The sequence below is a fragment of the Apteryx mantelli genome, chromosome 1 (genome assembly GCF_036417845.1).
Source record: "Apteryx mantelli isolate bAptMan1 chromosome 1, bAptMan1.hap1, whole genome shotgun sequence".
In the NCBI taxonomy this organism is placed as follows: domain Eukaryota; kingdom Metazoa; phylum Chordata; class Aves; order Apterygiformes; family Apterygidae; genus Apteryx; species Apteryx mantelli.
Window position 1 is genome coordinate 10950294 of NC_089978.1, and position 16983 is coordinate 10967276.

The 16983-nt window shown below is 40.2% G+C and overlaps 2 protein-coding genes across 2 annotated transcripts in view; one reads left to right on the forward strand and one right to left on the reverse strand.

Annotated features, from left to right (window-relative positions):
• The window catches only part of TYR (tyrosinase), a 54772-nt gene extending 48819 nt beyond the window's left edge, over nucleotides 1-5953 (forward strand). The window contains exon 5 of the mRNA XM_013955976.2: nucleotides 5500-5953. Within this exon, the coding sequence (XP_013811430.2) occupies nucleotides 5500-5723 (224 nt within the window). The 3' untranslated portion in view covers nucleotides 5724-5953. The remainder of the gene's footprint in view (nucleotides 1-5499) is intronic.
• An 8641-nt stretch (nucleotides 5954-14594) lies between these two features.
• Nucleotides 14595-16983, reverse strand: part of NOX4 (NADPH oxidase 4) — a 108588-nt gene continuing 106199 nt past the window's right edge. Inside the window, exon 16 of the mRNA XM_067289621.1 lies at nucleotides 14595-14919. Within this exon, the coding sequence (XP_067145722.1) occupies nucleotides 14898-14919 (22 nt within the window). The 3' untranslated portion in view covers nucleotides 14595-14897. The remainder of the gene's footprint in view (nucleotides 14920-16983) is intronic.

The window sequence follows — 16983 nt, forward strand, 5'->3', positions numbered from 1 at the left end:
TCTCTTAGTGGGAACAATCTGACAATGCCTATAAGTGTGGCTGGATGTTTCACATTTTTTGAAGAAACAGGCAGCTACACAATTATAAACCCAGGAATCTAACCATCAGTTCCAATTTTTGAACGTCTTAACCAAGGAGCTTTGACACTGAGGGCAAAGCAAGGGATAATAGCGGTGTGATTACAATGTAGAAGGCCGGGAGTACAGCTGTCCTGGCTGGTTGCTTGTGGATGTGTTGCAGAAGGAAAACCCAGATCCAGATTCTGACCGTAGCTCATTTCTATTCATAGATCTTCAGCAATTTGGTTGCAAAATGAGAGACAGGCAATTAGAAAACATGGCAACTGGCAAATACAATAGATACCAAATGGCGCTGTACCACAAAGGGGGGGACTCTGCTGAGTCTCCACACGCAGAAGCAAGCGCTGATGGCTACAGTGTGAAAGGACAACATTTTGAATTTAAGATTGTACAATAAAATAGTGATGTGCATTAAAATGTGGATGCTGGGGTAATAGAATGCAATTAAAAGTGACAATACTTGCTAAATGCTGACTTGGAATACAGTTTACATTTCTGAAACACTTGACTAAAAAAATTTTTTTTTATAAATAAAAGATGAGAAGAGAGCATTTTGGTCCTGGGGTTTTCCTCAGGCAGAGATAAAGAGGTGTAGAATAAGGGTGATTAAAAATAAGGAGAGAACCAAAAAAACAGGTTGTAAAAATATATTCCCCAGAAAGCAGAGTGCGAGCAGACAGTTTGACTGTTATGCAAAGATGCTTAATGGAGGAACACAGACATGGATTTTAAAAACTGCTTGTTTGTTTGTTTTCTCTTTTTCCCTCAAGGTTTAGGGAAAGGAAACTATCTTTCAGTGAGTTATTAACACCCTAGTAGCACCTAATGTGGTGGTGGCACATATCAGGTGTCCTATAGCCAGATCTCACCTCCTTTTTGAGAGATTCATATAAGCAAACTGTGAAAGAGTGGTTATCAAGTGCAAGTGTTAACTCAGGTTATCCAGCAACAACAACAACAACAGAACTGTGTTGCTCTATAAATATACCCAGGAATATTTGATTTCTCTCCTTTCAATACACCAAAGTAATCCATTTTTGCCTGTAATCCGCTCTGTGGACGTGTCAGCATTGCCGGTGAGTGGGTGGGAATGCACAGCAATGCTACTGTGCAGAAGTAACAGGCAGGGACGACTCTAACCAACTTCAGCACTGAAAATTCGGTTATAAAATTGATTATAAAACGCAGAAACCATTTCCAGAGATAGCCACACAATGAAGGGGGGTAGCAAGGGAACGAATCATAACTTCCTGAGTTGTCCACTTTAGGTTTAAGAGAGGACTAAAGAGGAGCTGCTTGAATTTACACCAATAGATATTGCGGCTCTACCATGAACAACTCATTAATACTCATTGCACAGCATCTCTTGAAGCCCAAAGACAGAGGACAATGGCTGAACGTCTTCTCCAAACTTTCTCCCATGGTTATGGGAAGCCTTAAACTGTAAGAAGACAACATTTACGAAAGACTTTCCGAACTGTAATAATAAGGAAACCCTAGTGAAGTTCATGGGAGCTGTGACCTTCTCATCACTGCAGGGACAAGTGATCCTGTGTTAGGACAGACTGAGGATCTCCAAAACTTGAAATCCCTCTCAGCTCGTCTCCTGATTTTTTGATTGTAGAAGTCTCAGTGGTATTTCCCATGATCAACCAGAGGGACACAACATATGAACCACCCATACCAAACCAAGGAAATGACAACAACCAAATAGAAAGTACTTGCTTAAAAGGGTGAGAAGAAAATCTGTAAGCCTGAGCTAGATAAGTTTGCGTTGCCTGAAAGTTTGCTTAAAATCTGGTGCCCATTAATTACACAAATTAGGGGAAGAAAAGTACATCAAATGGAATGGCAGGTCTCTGTCAACATGCCAGTGGGATGTATGGCAATTAATAAATGATAGGAAATTAGTTTTTGTTTGTTTCTTTGGCTGGAGAGAAGTTTTATTTCTAATTTGTGGAATCTACCCTGGAAAGGCTTTACCATAGCACTGGTTTGCATAAAAGGAATATATAGAATAGATACATACATACACACATATATATATATATATATATATACATATAAAGGTGGTTTTGTTCATCCTTGGGATCCATTATATCAATAACATAATTTGAGATCACAACAGGAAGCTCTCAGGATGCCCAGTAATAGATTAGCCACAGCATGTTTCTTCTGTTTTAATTATGGAGGGAAAGTCCATATTATTTCCCTAAATATAGGAGACACACATTACTTCACTCTAAAATTACACTGTTGTGTACTGTTGTAACATCAGTAACCTACAAAAAATGGACTATTCAGTATTTTTTAATTAAAAAATGAGTACTTCTGTGTATTAATAGTAAAAAATGCTTCGTTGCTGTTACCTAGAGCTAAAACTCTCTTTGAGAAGAAAGAACTTCAAGAGTTGGATGCTAAGACTGTGGCTGGGGTTAATAACTGTTATTTTTTTATGGGAAAGAGCAAGATGAAGGGATTTGTTGGTATTAGCCACTAATGGAAGGCTAAAGATCAAGCACCAGCAAAACCTGGCTTCCTCTTGCTTCGTCATGAAGTTATTGACTGGGAGGGCAGTTTTAATCGATGTTCATGGCACCTTCTGGGGAGGATGACTCAAAACACTAATGGCTCCCACAGAGCGGCTATGTCCTCTACCCGCTCTCTTAACACTTTTCCCATGTAGCCATCAGCAAACCATCGCTGTACTCGTGGGTCTAGCACTGTCAGAGACTAAATCATTATGGTAATGGAGTCCTTGAAATCCCAGTTTGCAGGATTTCTGCTGGGCAGATGGGCTGGCCAGCTCACAAGTCCGGGAACAGTCATAGGTTTACTGTTGTGTTACAGTCATATGTTTACAGATTATAGGGAGCCCTGGGATACTCCATTCGCTGGTACCCCAGAGTTACCATGGTAACTTTATGATAGAGATGCCAAAAATCCTTTGCACAGCAAAAAGAAGCAGAAAACAGACAGTAGATGCCAGGAGGTGGCTGTTGGCTTCAAGCTAATTACAGGAATTTTATACAGAAAGCAAGAGAGAGGCATCTTTGACTGAATATCAGGGATATAAAAAAAAGGATTAGATTAATCCCTTCTGAAAGGACCTGCCATGAAATGCGACATCTCTGTGTCTCAAAGTCATGTTACATTTTGCCAAGGAGAAGAGAGCTCAGAACTCCAATTAATATTGGCGGAGGAGAGAGAACAACAAAGTATGGATTTAAGAAGTCACTTAGAAATCCCTCATATCCCAGACAAAGTTCTGCAAGGAGGACAACTTTGTGATAATGCTCTTTTTCAACACCTTTAAGACAGTATCAAGTCCCTGTCATGTATCAGGTTTCTGTTATCATATGCATCCTCCAGTTTAAATATCCATTTTGTTTCTGATTCAGTCTTGTTTATAATATAACCATAAAAGAGGTAGGTTAAAAAAATGTTGAGGTTACAAAGTCAAGCATGAAAAGTTAAGAATTCCAACATTAAATTTGTCCATACAGTCATAATTCATCCTCCAGCCTTATATGTATGCATTATCTTCAATTACATGCTATTTTTCCCCAGACTTCCACCTCACTCATTGCACAGCATAGACAGAATTCATTAAGTATCAGATATCCAATTCTCCTTAATTTTGATTTTCTTTTTCTTAGTTAAGCCGTGTGTAGCCGAATGTATGATTTATTGTACGCTCTTAAAACACTATCCTGAAGATGTTTCCTCTTACACTTTTTCTCTGGTGCCTATCACTGCAGCAGCTGAGTACTGCAGAAGTATTAGTTTATATTCACAATATAAAGGATTTGACTGGCTGGTGCTGTCCTCATTTGACAGATGAGAAATGATGAGGTGCCTTGTATACAGAGGCTTGTAGAGTTCACTCTGAAATATTAAGAACCTAAATTTTTGATAATTCTTAGTGTTATATAGCACTTATATGTCTACTGAGGTCAGAAGCAGAAGGCTGAACATGTATATGGCAAATCCAACCTCCGAATACAAAATTGGAAAATAAGATCCAGAGATATAGTAACCACACTTTCCCAAAAGTGAAGCAGAGTTGTGGGGACAAAGCAAACTATATTCAGGCTAAGCTGGAATTGTATCTCAGAAAGTAAATCAGACACCAAGTGCTAAGGATTGTTTAACTTTAAGGGCGCCCCAAACCAATAGCATCTTTTCAGAGCTCAGTGCATTCAAAAGCACACACTCAGAAGCACCATGTTTCGAGGAGATACATGGGATCACTTTTGTCGGCACTAGTGAAACTGGGAGATGGGCAGGGAGACATTCTGGGAGAGCACCACGCTAAATGTGGTTGAGCACACCTACAGCAGTCCAGCTGCATGAACACAATTCAAAAGTAAGCTACAGCCTTCCCACAGGTGTCCCCTTTTCTTGTCCTAATAGCCAGTTACAGCTAGTAACTGGGAGATGTGGATTCCAGGTTCAGCTTGGTCTAACAGGATGCATACTCCCATTTCTCACATACAAGCCAGCAGATTGTGGGTTGCATTGCAAAGGTCACACAGTGAAGTGAGAGCCTTGTACGACAAGGTTTTCATGACTCGTTGGGTCATAGCAAGAAAGACAGGAACACAGACAGACATACTCATAGAGGAAAGCAAGGAGAGGGTTGATTCTCTAACCAGTGAGGAGCTCCCCTGGGCCCCCCCAAAGAAAGAAGGCTCCACCTCTTCCTTCAAGGGTTTCGTGTGTGCAGAGTGACCACAGAATAATTGTCTACTGCCTCTCCCGGCCCAAGAGACATCAAATGAAACTAGCAGGTGCCAGGTTCAAACCAAGCGAAAGGAGGTGGCTCTTCACAGAGTATGTAGTTAAGATAAGGAACTCCTTGGTCCAAGAAGTTGTGATAAAAGTTCAAAGAGCAGCTGGACAAGCTGATGAAAAAAATAAAAAAATCTACTAGTGACTATTACATACAAGAACACCACCTCTGGTTCAAGAAATCCCTGAGCTGCAAGTTGGAGACTGGGAAAATATTTTGTGAAAGGATCTTAATATGCTTGACCTGCTCTTAAATTCTTCTCTAGTACTCTGCTTTGGTTGTTGCTGCTGAGAGGATGCTGAGCTAGTGGGACCTTTGGCCGTACTGCCTCAGTCTGTTCTTGTGTTACATTCTTACAGTTTTGGTAAAACTATAAAGAATACTGGGAACAGTGAACTCTGTTCCTATCTTTAATACAAAAATGGGGAAATGTAAACTCTAAGGACTGAAGAGATTTGTTTAAAAATATTTGTGACCTTCAGGCAATTTTTACCAATGTAATATCTTTTTTCACTTTAAGTCTTCCAGTATTGGCCATTATATAACTGCTGGCCTCAATAAACTACCAGTACATTACATAATATAAAAGGACCTTACTTTTTCTGCCTTTTTTTTCCCCACAGCACTTGGATCTTTCTGGGACTTTTTAATACCCTATCTTGAGCAAGCTCGTCAGATCCAGGCCTGGTTAATTGGCGCAGCTGTGATCGGTGGCATAATTACCGCTCTGTTCACAGGGATTGCTCTCGCCTGCCGGAAGAAGAGAAGAGGAACTTCTACAGAGATACAGCCCTTACTCATAGAAAGTGAAGATTACAATAATATCTCTTATCAGTCCAATTTATAAAGGCCTCCAGTAATTCAGTGGTGTTACTAAGGTGCTAATCAAGCATGCAGGGTTTGATTCACGTTTACGAATACGTTGTTGAGGTGTGCTGCATTAGCACTCTGGACAGTATTGTTCATCATGTCTCTTGTAACCTCCAGTGTTGTAGTACATTATCAGAATCACCCCTACAAAATTTCCCAGATCTGACATAAGTTACCATACCACCCAAGGAACCATGTATTTCCTATGCCAATGCTTGATTAAATGATGTTCCTATGAAACCAGACTATCTATCTCCACTGTTTTATTGCTTTCTTGCAACTGCAGGCTGCAACCCCACAGCCCAATGCATGTGAAGAAATGCACAGGGCACAGGTAGGTACATGGATCCAGAGAGAGGTGCCTGACTGCAAGATCAGTGCTACACTGTGTTGTACAGAGCCTTTTGCTTTAGTGGGAGAAATGTGCTGTGCCTCCAAGTAGAGCGAATGATCCACAGACACATTTTTCGTTTAAGGTAGACTTATTTCCCCTCCAGCTCCAGTAATGTCCTGTTTGTCCTTGATTGAATGCCACCAACAACAGGAAGCAGGCTCTCAAAAAACACTTCTCACTTGTTTCAAGCATTTTGGTTCATCTCTGCTATATCTTTTTCATTTGTCTAGGGTGCTGAGGATTTTTTAGGACATGAAATCTAGTCTCACTGTTTTCTGTCTCTGTTCAGTTTGACTTACAGTTGCTCCTATAAGTAAGAGTATGCATATATTCCATACGTCACAAAACAAGGTATCTAATAATATGATGAGTCTTAACCCAAAAGAATACCTGCTTTGGGGGAATGGTGACTCCAACTGGCTTTTAATAGTTCCAAAGCACACCTCTAGTAAGAAGCATAAATTCACAATGTTCCTTAAAATTAGGTGTACTGTTAGTCTGGTTCAAAGAAAACACATCACTTCCTGGTCATCTTTTAAAAAAATTAACAGATCATTGAAGCTAGGGCCATGGGTTTTGTCCTGGAGAGACCTGCTCTACTCATGGCAATGTGGCAATCCTGGCTTATTCCAGGTATTTTTTGGCTGACAGGATAGTCTTGTGGTTAAAGTGATAGAATCAGCCTTTGGGGACTGAAGACTATTCCCAGATCAGATAAAGAATTTCTATGTTATTCTGTAAAAATTATCTGCTACCATCTACCTCAGTTCCCTACCCATTATGTAGAGGATATTAATCCTGCTCCTTCTCACAGGACTTCCAGAAACACTGAGGTATGCTTAGGTGGCTGCAGTGAAGAGGACAACAAAAGAGCCTAAATGGAGAGGTACTTTATGTAACTGCTTAGAGAACTGAAAGAAAGATAATGATCAGATGTGGTGCAGCCCACCACATTTCAGGCTAATGGTGTTATACTCCACAATTGTCCTCACCGGGCCATCCTGCGCTGCCATGGCAGAGCACTGTCCTCATGACAATGTGGGAAGTGGTGCCTTGTGTCCTTGCATGCAGCTCAGCTATGCACCGCAAGCACCTTGAAGACTGTGAGAAGCAGTTGGGGGGGTGAAATGGTTGAGAGAGGGAAGGTGAGTAGAAAAGAGGGGAAGACATTGCATCATCTGAAAATGGTGGAGAAACACATACTTTGAGCATTGATCTGAGCACTCTTTCCCAGTCAGAAGTGCTGTGGAAACTCTCAGATGAGCTATTTTCTCTCACAGCTGCCTCCAGTGAGCATCGTTATGGAGTACTGAAAGGCTTTATTTTTGTACTTTTTCAACTGGACATTACACGGATTCACTTCCATTTTGGGGACTTGCTTTGGAATTGTCCTCTGCACTATAGAAACAGCAGTTCTTTACAGAGCAGAAGAGACACAAAACCTTAAGGGGCTGGGAAGGATCCTCCCAAAGCAGATGTTTGTACAGGGGATGTGCTTGTGTGCTTTCTCACATCAAAGCATTAATATCCACATATATCCCTCTCCTGATGTGGAAATCCTGTTTTCCATGAGTCAGCAAGGAAATCTGCAGTCTCCCAGCCATCCATGACTGAACATAATAGTCACATAAACAGGCAGAGTGGGAGGTGAGAATAAAACTATCAGCACATCGAACCATCAAGAGAAGAAAGGTCACAAGCAATACCCTCAAATCCAACCATATTCCATCCCCAGGATGTAAGTGGCTGACTTGTGTCTGCTGAATCTGGTCTATTGCCCTGATTACAGAAGGCATGGGCTGAAATTGCCTTCAGTACAGCAAAGCACAGAGTGAGGGCTTTGGCTGGATGAAGCTGTTTTCCTGTGTGAAGAACTCCAGTCCCAAACTCAAAAGAGCTGTTTCTTTTCCTGTGGCTTCTGACTGATGAGCTGAGATACTAGTAGAGTAATGCTCTCCAGTGCCTTAGAAAATATTAAAAATAAACTGATTGCATGGGACTTTAACCTTTTGCTTGGCACGGAGGCACCAGAAGAAGGAAAGGAACTATATGACGATTATATTTCAAGTGGTCAGTTCAGACATTTAATTTATACTTTATAAAACACAGAATATGCTATTGGCAGAAATAAATGCTACCAGCAAAAAAAAAAAAAAAAAAAAAAAAAAAAACTTTTTTAAATTTTGGCTTCTTAAAGGTTAATTTTCTTCAATGTCAGATAAACACAAAGATTTTTATTCAGTCTGTTTGAGGGATCTACTCAAATTCTACAAATAGTAGCTATTTGTTTAATTACTCTGGACTATTTCAACTAATTAAAATGGGAGGAAAATGGGAGTCCTGACATGCACACAACTAAAAACTTTCATGCTCAGTGATTCTTCTTAAAACCTTACTTTTGTCTTTGATAACTATGGAGCAAGACTTGATTAAAATATTTAGATTATGTAATTCTTATTCTTTGAAGTTCTTCTGAACAAATCCAAGAAAAGGTGTCAGAAGAGTTTCAAAGAAAAAACTTTGGGGGCAGGGAAGTGTGGGATCAAAATAATTAAAGAATGTTTTTCAAGATACAACTGTTCACAGCAGCCTAAGGGTCAGGACTACCCAGGAATCCCCGACCCCCTGATCCCCCTCGGCTCTAGTGGGCAAATGGAAAGGGGAACACAAAAATGGTGGGAGCTGCAGTGGAGCTGAGCTCTAAAGGCTTTTCTTTGAATCTGTGGAGGGATAGGGCTTTAAGGCTAGGGCACGTGCTTGCCCCTGGGCTCAGACATGTAAAGGTAAGTGCTGAGGGACCTCCTTTGTGGATGCTGCCCTGAGAGGGGTGACGGAGTGCCATGAGGCAGAGACACAAATCAAAGCTGCGTTCCTCACTGCCTAGGCGGATGCTCAAACAGCCTACAAGGAGAAGATGAAAGAAGAGATAAGAAGGGAGGAGGGCAGAGTGGCAACCCCCTCCCCCCTCTGTTTTGAAGGAAGAAAATTACCTTCCCTGCTGGTTTTAACAGAAATAATGGCATTCCATGAGGGTCTGTGTGTAGTGTAGGCTCACTGTATCAGAGCTTAAAAGCCTTTGACTTTTCCTTTGGCTGGCCAAGGTGACTTCCTGTATGGTGGTTCCCTGAGACAAGAAGCTCCTTGCCAGCTTTAGGCAGCTCACTCGGGTGTGCAGAGTCTGTTCTGATGGGACCAATGCCTGAAAAATGGGCATTATGGTGTTTGGTGCCATAAAATTGAGATCTTTTGTATACAGCCCATGCAACCATACATTGTTTTGACCCCAGTGGGATTGGAGTTAAGCTTGCCTGAAAGTCTTTTTCAGACCAGGATCCCACAAGCTTCAGCATCCAGGGACATATCCGCAGTACCACATAGGGACGCAAAAATACTGTGTTGCTGTGGCATTCAGACACCTTCTTTAGGATCCCTGGCAGCTTCGTTATAAAGTAATCAGTATTGTATGTCTCTGGCCTTTATTGTGGAGTGATACCTCTGTGAAGTCTTTCATTTTCTAGGCTGATCTCTTTCTTCCCAGGATTGTTACGACTCATGTTTTGTCAAGGCAGGACAATGAGCAGCTGTCAGTCTTTTTCTTTTTGTTCTCCCTCCCGCAATTTTCTGAAATTTGTATTTTTAGCACCTGTCCTCTCCATAGAGATAAATCTAGACTTCACCATCTGTGTATATGAATGTGTGTAGGGATGCAAGGCATTTTGAACCAGTCTCCACACTGAGCTGAAAATTGGCAGCAATGAGACCTTGTCATCAAAAATGGCCTATTCCTGTGACTTTTGTAATAAACTGAATTAGAAATGAAGTTGCAATATAACTACAGAAAATAAACTTATATCTGCTTACCCATTTTTCAGCCATCAGGCTTTCTTATGTCCCAACTTATTCTTGGATAGTTTGCTGTGTGCCTGCATGCTACCTCCTTTTCCTGAGGAGGTCAGGCATGCAGAATTCACACAGAGCCTAAGTTCTAGAAATCTACAGGATTAGGAAAATATATGGAGAGACTAGTTCTTCCCCTCCACACCCAAAGAATCCCCTCTGAAATAAGGAGAAGGATTCAGCAATAAGCATTAGTTATAGATTCTAACTGTGGCCTGTCCCTTTGTATCAATTCCCTCCATGCAGCTTGATCCAGCCTTACACGACCTTCCCTTTCACACCACCACACACTGCACCGATTTATCTGTCAGGAAAAGGCATCCTTGAGGGCCAGCGGTGGGACAGGACTATGTTACAGAGGCTGGCATATCGATGGCAACGCCAGCCAGCGCACAGGCGAGGTACATACACCATCACCGTGTGAATGTACAATACAGATTCCAAAGGAATTTGCGAGTATAAAAACACCTCCTTGGTTTTTCTCATTGTTTTCAATTAAAAGAAGCACATGCACAGGCAATAGTAAGCAAATAAAGTATTTTCAGGTGGATTACATGCTGAGGACAAATTTTCACACATTTTCTGGCAGTCATAGCCACATTAAAATGTTTCTTGCTTTCATTGCTTCTTGGAGAATTTAAGCATGATCATTTTACTGTGCTACATTTTCAAACTGCTGTACATCTTTCCAAGCACTTCTGACAACAGTGCCATAAATACAAATAAAGGAAAGTAGTCTGCAGAGCCTCTTAACTCTTAGGGCAGAGCCATGCACCAGGTATTGCATACCAATACAACCTTCCTTGTAATCAGATTTTTTTCTCCATCAATAACTGATGCTGAAAAGCTGTTTTACAACACTAATGACATTGTTTCCCTTCATTCCTCTGTGCAAGCCATTCCAAATAAATAGTCCATATGCATCACAAAAATAATATATCTTTCTGGAAATGGGTGTTAAAAGGTTATGTTCTTTGTATGTGACCCCTTTATGCAAAAACCAGAACACTAGAAAATGCCCTGGCTATTTTGTCACAGAGACAAACATTTCAGGAAGATCTGCTAATAAGGACTTTGAAGGCCTGGACTGTCTTCTCATAAATTTACTGGCAGATTGGCATGGATGGAAAATACTAGCCCATTAATGTTGCTCTGCTAAATTTACTGTGGACTGAATTCATTGTCAGATGACTTGACTGTACAGAATGAAATATATATATATGGTTAGATAGCTGGAAAAATATCAAATGACTGCAATTGTGACAGTATCCTGTATACAGAACTATTTATTGGTGTAATTACAAAAAATGTGTTTTTTACTGAAGCACAATGCATGTCCCAATGTGATAGAGCAACATGCATTAAACTGATAGCAAGATACACATGAGGACAGAGGGGGTGCTGTATGACCATATTCTTACTATAGTAGTAAAAATTGTACAACATGCATGTATATGTGGGCATGTATCCACATGTCTGTGTGTACAGACAAGCCCTACAGGGACTCTTTCCTGCTCCCCTGTCACAGGGATGACATTACAGCCATTTATATCAGGAAAGAGAGAATACATGATTAATCAAATCAGAACAGCAGTGATTTGTTTTCACTTTGATCTTGTTAATTAATGCCACAGTGACTGTAGAAGATACTGACTAACACAGAATCTGGGCTTCAGGTCTCCTTATACACCTGTGGAGGGTCAGGACAGGGTTAAACTGGTGGAAAGTTACAAGCAGCAAAGCGTATGGGAAAGGAGAAGCAAGTAGCAAGGTACAAGGCATGATCGTGCGTGCGTGATCGGTGCAATGACTGGCTACCTGTGACATAACCAGCATGATGATTGGCTTAGCAAAGTGCGTCTGTAAAACCGCTGAAGCAGCAAACTTCTTAGTATAAATATACTCAGAAACAAATAATAAATGTCTCAAGATGCACCACCACCTCTTGAGTCCGTGCCTTCATTTGCTACATACACCACCTTGGACTTGTATGCTACTTTAAAATTCTATGTAGTCTTTTAATTCCATAGCCTGCGGCCCCAATTATTTAACCCAGAGGCTAGATTTTCAAAGTGCCAACCTCCCATTAACATTCTGGGAAAATCAGGCTCTTGACAATTCTCATTTAGGTGCCTAAATGAAAATGAAACATTTCTGTCATTCATTCTGTTACCAGAAAAGTTGCTTGTAACTTTTGCACATCAGGCCATTTCTAGTCGCTTTCAGTGCGACAAATATACCTAAATCCACAAGACTAGGTACCAAGACTTAAAAATTAGGCCTTTTGTCTCATCCTAGGAGCTATGGCACTCCAGAGCACTGTACTGTGATGCCCGCAAGGCAGCTGTCACTTTAGAAATTGTTTAGAGGTTTGGATACAGATGGCAGAGCAGGAGGTCACTGCAATCACCAAAATCAAGGTGCCATTCTCCCAGTAAGAGAGCTACTACTATAAAAACTTAGAGGAAGATTCATTTAGAAAATTAATGTGTAGAAAGGTCAGAAACTTTGAGTTAACAAAATGAATTTTCAGGAAAACTAGAAGGACCATTTTGGGAAAGGGAGACGGAACAAGTTGATGGTTACTCAGACCATCAGTCATCAGACTACCATGTACACTTTCAGATTAGAAAATGCAGTGTTATTAAACTCAATCTATTGTTTATGCATATGCTAAACAAGCCATCAGAGACTAATGATAAATCATGGGGCCATTAAATTTATGAGAACTAAATTTGGGAGGAGTTGGAACAGGAAAATAGATGAAAAGTGAAGATTATCTTAAGACATCTCACATATAGGAATGACGACAGGTTTTTCAGGAGAAGCAATCCAAGTTGCATTGATAAGGCAAATTATTTCAGTGCCCCACTTTTGAGCCCTCCTGCAACATGCACATGAATGGATCGGGCTTTTGGGCACATGTAAGGTTAAGCAGCAGCTTCTCTATAGTGAACGGGTCTCTAAATGGATTGCACTGCTGCTCCCCAGCTTTCAAGAGGTTGGCAGCACTAGCAATCCCTTCCACCTCAGATTTCAGATCCAGGAACAGGTAAGGAAACATGTATGTGTGCTCCTCAGATGCTCTCAACTTTGTAACATGCACAGCTTTTTGGTTGACTCTGGCTGGGATATTCTAGGGTGTGTGTGGGGGGGGACCGGTTCATCTGTTTTACACACTTAACCAGTGCCTGCATTTTAGGTCCATAACAGGCTGTCTTCCCCAAATAGGTGAGTGTGTTCCCTACAACATCAATGAAGGGAAGGAAGGGCTTTTGAAAGAGATTTGATATGCTGACGTGTAGAAATCTGAGTCAGGTGACCCATATCTCCCTGGAGGTCTTCAGAGGCTTTCACATCTCCCCACTGGCGATATAATAAAGGTATGTATGGACTTTAGGAGATCTGGCTCATTAAATAACTGAAATCTATGTGAGGTTGGTGCCTAAGTTGGGCACAGCTGCTGCCCAGTCCCTAGCTGTGGTTACCCTCTGTGGCTGTGCAAGAGCTCATCCATCAGGTGGGAGCAGTCTTTGCCTGCCATTGCCTGCCCTTCTGCACATCATGCAATCAAGTATATATCATGATCAGTGATGCCTATACAGAGCTGAAAGTGGGGAGGAGGAAGTATAATTTTTCTCTTCTGCTAGAAGACAGGCAAAAGACTGCAGTATTTTTCTTGCTGTCCAGAGCCAGGAGAGTTCCCTTTCTTGCTTTAGCATTTTTAGGTAGGTTTTGACAAAATAAATAGCCACCCATTTTTTTGCCAACCCCACTTTTCTTGTACAAACAATAAGATTTTCCTGCTAATCAAATGTGTTTGTGACATATATCCATTCCCATCAAACCTCTCCAAATATCACACAGAAAATCAAAGCTCGTGAGCCAAAATACATTCTGCCAAAACTCATTATTTGGCCAGGGGAAGGGGAGTGGGGAAGGACATTCATCTTAAAGAAAAACACCACAATCATTTTTTAAAGTATCAATATTTCCTCTTGCAACTCTGCCCAACCTGCCGCTAATCCTGTGTTAAGTATAAACAAATACCTTTTCCATTTCCACAGCTCAGGAAATTCTTCACTGAAATGGAGAAGTTAACTTCTTCTACATGTTTATAACCCAACAACTAAAAATAAATGAGAAGGAATTTATAGTATTTACTTCATCTTGCTACAGTTAAACTTCTCATCCTGGATGGTATTTTTTGCCCTCATTATATCAACACCACTCTGGAAAATAAAGTGACAAAGTACAAGATGGAGATTGATATATGCAGTTTAATTGCATATCATTACTTCTCAAAAATAAATAATTAACCAGAAGTTTTGACACATATTCTGAAATCTGAGAAGTCTGCAAACTTCTTTTTTTCCTGAGACAATTTGTGTTTCATATGTAACTTTCCTGAAAAAACACAATACTGCCAGATGCAGAAATGATTATGTGGATGGCTACCAGGACATTCAACATGTTGCAGAGAGACTGAGAGGGTGCTTTGGGTTGCACTGGGAAGTTCTGTTTCATCTGTGTTTTAGAATCGGCAGTATCTTGAAGATCACAATAGAGTATCAGCTCATCATTAAGATCTATCCACACCAATGTGTTTGAGCAGGTACTTTGAATGAAACACACTGTGAAATACTTTACCAGACTGGGTAGATTATGTTTCATGCAGTAAGGATCTCAAGTGCTATTCCCCCATCTTGAGTAGGAAGGATCTCTATACAGTTCTGGTTTGGGAGGGAACTTTGCTCATCATTACTTTTGGTGGGTTCAGGGTCAGGTGCTTGCTGTTTTCTATTCCCACTGTGCTCTAAAAGGACAACAACATGCAGAACACGGAGGACTGTCATTTTTCTAAGTTCCAGTGGTGGGACGACTGTGTATGAGAATGAAATAAATTTATTCCGCTTCTGATTTGGTCTCATAATCAAAAATACAAGGACATACTTGACATTGTCCTGCATTTCAGTTGTTCTGGATTTGTTAGAAATTCAGACAGCATATGAAGTAAGCATGTGCCTAATATTTAAGTCACAGAAAATGGCTCTGGGAGTGATTCAGGTGCTTAAACAAGGGCGCCTAGAACAACTTTGTCACTTAGGGTATCCTACCTGGATTCCTGCTGCCATTCCAGAAGGTCATGGATCTCCTGTGGTTTATCTGCCAATCCTGTACAGATGTTTCAAATACTTTAGAGTATCTCAAGAGCCTCCATTTAAGCACTGAAATCCCATTCTCCCCTGCAGGCAGTAATATGTAATTACATATATACACACACAATGCTTCTATGATTAAAGCAGTATGGCATTAATTAAAACCAGTTCACAAACAGCAACTCAACCATGTTTTGCTCAGTCTTGGAATGCTTGTTTATTCCAAAGTCATGAAGCTTCCTGTAAAGTAAATACCTTAAGAGTATAATACTATAATTACATGAGGAATAAATGTACGGTGCTTCATCAAATACAATACAAGACATAAACTCAAGTTAGGGCGTCCTGCTAGCATAACAGAATGTAACAATAACATCTGAACAGCAACAGAACCGAGCAGCTGAACAGTCAGGATTGCCATTAAGATAAAATGGCTGATTCGTTCTAGTATTTTCGGAAAGAAGAATCCTTTCTCTACTGCAACCAAAATCTTGCAATTTAACTAAATAAATTAGAAGTGCAGGAATATTTAGGGATCCATGAGCCATGGAAAACAGTACATCATGATGCTAGGGAAATACATGAAACTCTTCTCATCATGTATGCAAACAGAAGGTGGGATTTTTAGAAAGAAGCCTAATGCAGTTGGGTATCAAAACCTCAGTGAACTTCTGGAATCCCTCACATTACTTTGAAAATCCTAAGCAGGGTGGTTTCTTTGTGGAGAAACTGAGAAAAACCATGGGACAGAGCTCAGAATTCCTCCCTGTTCCCTTCTTTAGCCAGTGATTTGCACCTACCCTTACAATGTCACATAATTAAGAAAGAGACACCATGGAAAAAAGATTCCTACACGTGACCCAGGAAAAAGGGAGAGAGGTAAAAAAAAAACAAAGCTTTTTTATTATCAGTTTTCTGGATCTGTCTTATTATACAGCTAACTAGTAAAAGCTTTGCTTCTTTTGATGGAAACAAGCAGAGTTGAAGAGTTTATTGATTACTTATTGATGATTTACTAGGCACACAGTTATAGTAGTGACCTATTTTATTCCTTCCATATTGTGAAACATAGTTCTGCTGTCATGTTGGGGGGCAGCAAGCTGAAGCTATGAAATGGGCTATTTCATATGACAAGAGAATGATTTGTTATGGGCAAGAAACCAGTAAGTACTATTCTTGTTCCTAAAGTAAAGCCTGGGTAAAAAATAAAAAATAAAAATGAAAGTTCAGAACCAAATTTTGTTTTCTGTTCCACTTGGAAACTAAGCAGTCACTTCTTTTCAAAGAAGTATACCACATCCTGATCTATAAAAACATAAGAACAGATTGAAATTGCATTAATGTAAACAGACACCTCTGAAAAGAACATTTAGTACTCAGAAGCATGGACATTTATGGTAGGACTTTCCAGAATGGTTATCTTGCACACTGTATACAGATAAAAAAGTAAATGCCACCTTTCTTTTTAATACTTCATTTTTTATTTCATATCTAGTAGAAAAATTATATAATTACAGAATTAGAAATTCAGGACAAACTTTATTGACTCTTTCTTCCGGGACTGGGAAGAGTGCATAATAGTGAGGGAAGAATGTGGTCATTAGTAAAACAGTCCATCTGCATCTACAGAAAAGACAGAGCATTCACCTTTTCTATCACATTATACATGTTAACTGGAAATATATATTTCCAAGGTTTACTTCCTAAGAGAAAAAAAATGGAAAGTTAAACTGCATTTATTCCCTTTTTCCAAATTTTAGTGATGGCAATAATTTTATTTAGGGGCC